Source organism: Mus caroli, chromosome 18, assembly GCF_900094665.2.
Source record: "Mus caroli chromosome 18, CAROLI_EIJ_v1.1, whole genome shotgun sequence".
NCBI lineage: Eukaryota > Metazoa > Chordata > Mammalia > Rodentia > Muridae > Mus > Mus caroli.
This window is the reverse complement of record NC_034587.1, coordinates 41,047,459-41,052,452: the sequence shown is the minus strand read 5'-3', so window position 1 is coordinate 41,052,452 and position 4,994 is coordinate 41,047,459. Positions and strand designations below refer to the sequence as shown.

Below are 4,994 nucleotides of genomic sequence, written 5' to 3'. Positions count from 1 at the left end.
GCCCTGGCTGTCCTGGAACTCACTTTGTAGACCAGGCTGGCCTCGAACTCAGAAATCTGCCTGCCTCTGCCTCCCGAGTGCTGGGATTAAAGGCGTGGGCCACCACGCCTGGCCATCATTGTTTTTAATAGCTGAGTAGTATTCTATTGAGTAATCAAACCACATTTTGTCTATTCATTCTTCAATTGACAGACATCTGGGTTATTTCCATGTTCTGGGTATTAAGAATAAAGCTGATATAAACATAGTTGAGGGAGTGTCCTTGTAAGAAGGTGTAGTATCTTCTGGGCATATGGCCAGGAGTGGTATAGCTGGTCTTGAGGTAGAACTGTTGCCAGTTTTCTGAGAAACTGCCAAATTGATTTCCAGAGTGATTGTATAAGTTTGCACTCCCACCAGCAAATGGAAGAGTGTTCCCCTTCCTCCACATCCTTTGCAGAATGTACTGTTGCTTGAGGTTTTGATCTTAGCCCTCCTGAAAGGTATAAGATGGAGTCTCAGAGTCATTTGGTTTTCTTTTTCCTGATGACTAAAGACTGAACATTTCTTAAGTGTTTCACAACCTTTGGGGATTCCTCTGTTGAGAATTCTCTGTTTAACTCTGTACCCCATTTTTAATTGGGTTATATCTCTGTTTGTGTCTAACATCTTGAGTCCTTCTTAAGTTTTGTATGTTAGTCCCATTTGGTTCATAATCTCTCTTAGCTTAATTATTTCTCTGTTTAGTTTCTGTTCATTGGTGCGATGATGCTTTTGACAATTACTATAGCAGAGCAAGCAATGTGTCTTACAGATTAGACTGAGATGTTATAATTCACAGTAGGTAGTGATTTTTACAGGTCGTGTTTAACTGCTTATGCAATATTAAAAGAAAGATGGTTTGAAGAATTAGAGAGGAAAGTTGTAGTCTTAACAACAGATGAGAGACAAGAGGAAACATGGGGGATGATGGAGCAGGAGGAGGAAGAAAGAAGAGAGAGGAGAAGAAGGACAATTGGGAAATAGAAGGAAGGAGTCTCTGTGGGCAGGAAGGAAAGAGAGAAGGAGTGGCTGCTGGAGATAATTCTGAGGGTAGAGATCACATTCTAAATTGCAGAGTTGAGAGTTGTAGAGAGATTTACTCTTCAAGTCACAGTGTAAGACAGTATTGCCTTTAGATGCATGCTGATCTCTTTTCCCTCTTCACACATATCTACAATCAAGTTACAGGAAAAAAATATCATCGAAGCTATTATCAGTTATGTGTAGCATATTTTATGTAAATGTTGACTAAAATCATCTCTATTCTTATAAAAAACAGTCTTGTCCTCCTGGATTCTTAAGGAAAAGAGTAATACTATATTCTAATAGAAACTAGATTCTAGAGGAAAAATAAATACAATGGCATAATAAAGACACTTTCTTTTCCTTTCTGACAATGTGCTCCCAGAGAAACTAAGATATAGAACCTAAAAAAATTAACAAACATTAGACTAAATAACACAAGGCATTGAAGGATATTGTTTATGAGTTTCAGGTTCTCTGCCTCAGCATTCATATTATAGGAGATCCTCGGAATAGGAATAAGAAAGACATGGAAAAATCCTGAACTAAGGATGTAGATCTGGGAGTAAGGAGAGATGAAATGTCTGCTTAGTGCAACCATGCTATGGGAAGGGCGCAGGAGATTGCAATTGCTTCCCATGGAGAACAAAAGCACACAAATCAAAAAGATAATGGAGTCCAGATCTTACACAGGCTTCCATTAGTGCTCGGTTAAGATAAAAAAGAAATTCAACTTGTGACATTAATGTGGGCTTAATAATCTTACAAAAACAGATTAACAAATGTGATATAATATCAGTAGCCTTTGGAAACAACCCTTGTCCCCAGAGTTCTTGATGTTCCTGTATCAAGTACGTGAAGTAATGAGAGTTGGCATGCTATGAAGACTGAATACCTCCTTCCCCCCAAGGCTCTTTGCTTTCAAATTCTAAAGATGAGAGATCTAAGGATGACTTCCTTTTCACTGTACCCCTTTATTCATCATAGAGTCATCAACCTGACCCAAGTTTATAATGCACTGATAAGGAATAGAGTCATCATTCTCCCAGGCCAGATGTGACCAAGCTAGTGATAGGAGACAGAATATGACTACATATCAGTTTGCTGACTCTATTAGAAAACATGTGAGTGAGTATGTGGCATGCACACAGATGAGGTATTATAACTGGGAGAAGCATATATTCCTATATGCTCCAGAGAATAAAATGTGTCTTTAGGATTTAACAGAAATGACCACTGAGACATTCATAGGTATGAACAATGTAATCTTTTTCTATTGGAGAAAGGTAGGGACAGTGAAGACATGGAGCCGTTTTAAACTCAAGTAGATTCCTCTGTATCAAGGCTTAGATAAGGATTGTAGCTGGGCACAATGGAACACTCTAGTTATTGTTATTACTTGGGAGGCTAAGACAGGAGAATTTCAAGTTTGAGACCAGCCTGGACATACTACATATCACAAAGACAGAAGTGATAAAAGTGCAAATATGTAAGGAGAAATTTATAAAAGCTGGGCAACAGGGATTGATCAGGAAGACAGCAAAGCTTTGTCATTGGATTAATTTATTTAAATGGCAAGAAAATAAAGAAGAACTTGTTCTGGGAAAGCCCTAGATGTTTTACGTAAAGAAGACCACTGGTGATAATGTTAGTGAACTGAAAAAACTTACTGTTTGCCTTTGGCCTCTGGTTTAAATGTTCACATCCGTTCTACTGCTAAGACACGAAACAGAGACCCAAGGATCCAAGACACAAGTTAAGATCTTCAGGAAACTTTGTTTATTTGTAGAGATTGGGATTGATCCCAGACTCCTCCAACCTGTGAGATGGTGCTTCAATTGTAAAATTGTAAGCTATCTCCAAGCCGGAATAGTTTATATATTAAAGAAAACACAGAAGGACCATCCAGCCATCAGCTTCCAACAGGTCTTTGTTACCAGGAATCTATGAAAAGACAAAAAAAAAAAAAAAAAAAAAAAGGCCAAAGGAGAGATTAAGTATAATAAGGAAGTGTCTCTGCTGGAGATAAATGGAAAATATCATCTTACACATCCAGGTTCACTTACCTAGCACTTTCCATTGTAGTAATATCTAATTCTTCCCCCAGATTTCCTAAATGAAAGCATAATAAGTATTTCATTAGGAAATTTTCCATGGGGAAGTTAAGACACAAACTATTAAGTTAGCTGGTTAGGGCAAGGGCAAGGGCATTTGCCACTGAAGATACCTACAACCTCTTTAAAATAATCTCTCTGATTGGGCCTGAGTTTGTGATGTGTGAGGTGGAAGAGGCATCTGTGATTCAGTCAACACTCTCAGCCTTTGGCTAAAATCTGGCTAAAATGGAAACTACTGTGAAGGCTCAGGGTTTACACCGTCTCTCTTTGCTCCTTGCACAAAAGGACAAAATGTTGTTAGAGTAAGGTTCCAGTCTGACTGCACAAGAAATGGTTTACTTCTTGGGAAACACACTGCCTCACATAGACACAAGCTAACATCATGGTGACATTGCAATCTGGGTGTTTAATGACTGATTTCCTGTCATGTAAATCCAAAGAACTGAGTAACCAGTCCCAGGCAGTGGGCCAAAGTCTGCTGTTGTGCTAGTACAACTCAAGGTTTTAGACATTGAGGCAGCAGAAAATATCTAATACAAGATAAATGTAAACTTTATGCTAAAATCAAAGGGAGGGGGGTTCAAGGAGTTCTAGAATTTCTGTAGGCAATCCATTAATTATGGGAGCATTGGGACTATGAGGTGTCACGTGAGGGCCACCAGTCAGTCTAACATGGGTACCTTATATGCCTGTATAACCTTCTGTTATGATGGCTCGTCTAAGGAAGTTTGATTTCTGTCTCCCTAAATAGGAGAGAAAGACTGGCCTCATGGCTGCTGAACTTGGTTGGGGCAACATGGACAGAAATAGTAAGCAACAAGCTTACTTTTTTTTCCCTTTCTCTCCAAAGAATACTCACAAGCTCTCAACACACAAGATGCAGGAATTATCATAGGTTACAAAATTGGTGCCGCAGATGGGTTGTTTTAGGTCAGGGCAGGGGTCCACTGTTTTGTTGAACCGACTCAAATTTACTTTCTTATAAGGACATTTGATCTGAAGTTGAGAGGAAACAAAGAAAGAAATCATGAGAACTGTGCTCAAACAAATAGACCTCTTGTGGATTGTATTAGGGAAATCCCGTCAAGTCAGAATCACATTCCAGTATCACAGTGTCTCCCAGTGTATCTACATACAAAGCAATGGCACTAGATTCAGTCTACACTGTCTGATAAGCATCATTTCCTGTGGCTAGGGACTCGTAGAGGCCTGGTAAGCTATAGTGAGAGGAAAGAAAACATTTAAATTCATGAATGAAGCAAAGATAAAGTCGCCAACACTTGTAAAGGTGAGAGACTACTCTGAAGCAAATCTATAAAAACAGAAAAGAAATAACCTTTTATTTATATTTTCCCTTTATCTCACTAATCACATATGTGTTGGCCCCACAATATACACAGAGCTGAGCAGGATAAGCGAAAAGAAGAAAAAAATTCACCCTTCTCTTTTATTCATACAGGAGCTGCAAACCTAATTTGAGCTTCTGTGCAGAGATTCCTCATTCCTTTACATTTTCGTGCTTCCAGTATCCAAGAGATTGATGCTTTTCATATTTTTAACACAGCAGAATGTGATAGGACCACTCTTTTTACAAAAGAACAACTCCCTGAAAGCAACTTTGTGAACGCGCAAGCCCATGTGTGTGTGTGTGTGTGTGTGTGTGTGTGTGTGTGTGTGTGTTGGTTCCCAGCTTAGAGCACTTTATTTTAGACTCTAAACAACAAGAAGCCTGAAATTCTCATGCGCCCATGTACATATTGGCAGCAGCAGATTGGGTCAGTGAGTTCTAACAAGAAAACTGATGGGGGGCGCTATGGGGGACTTTTGGGATAG

The 4,994-nt window shown here is 39.2% G+C and overlaps 1 protein-coding gene across 1 annotated transcript in view; it reads right to left on the bottom strand.

The window, feature by feature from the left end:
* Positions 1-2,802: 2,802 nt before the first annotated feature.
* Spink14 (serine peptidase inhibitor, Kazal type 14 (putative)) overlaps positions 2,803-4,994 on the bottom strand; it is a 4,413-nt gene continuing 2,221 nt past the window's right edge. The window contains exons 4-6 of the mRNA XM_021151177.1: positions 4,021-4,157; positions 3,111-3,156; positions 2,803-2,988 (exon numbers count right to left, since the gene is read on the bottom strand). Of these exons, the coding sequence (XP_021006836.1) occupies positions 3,111-3,156; positions 4,021-4,157 (183 nt within the window). The 3' untranslated portion in view covers positions 2,803-2,988. The remainder of the gene's footprint in view (positions 2,989-3,110; positions 3,157-4,020; positions 4,158-4,994) is intronic.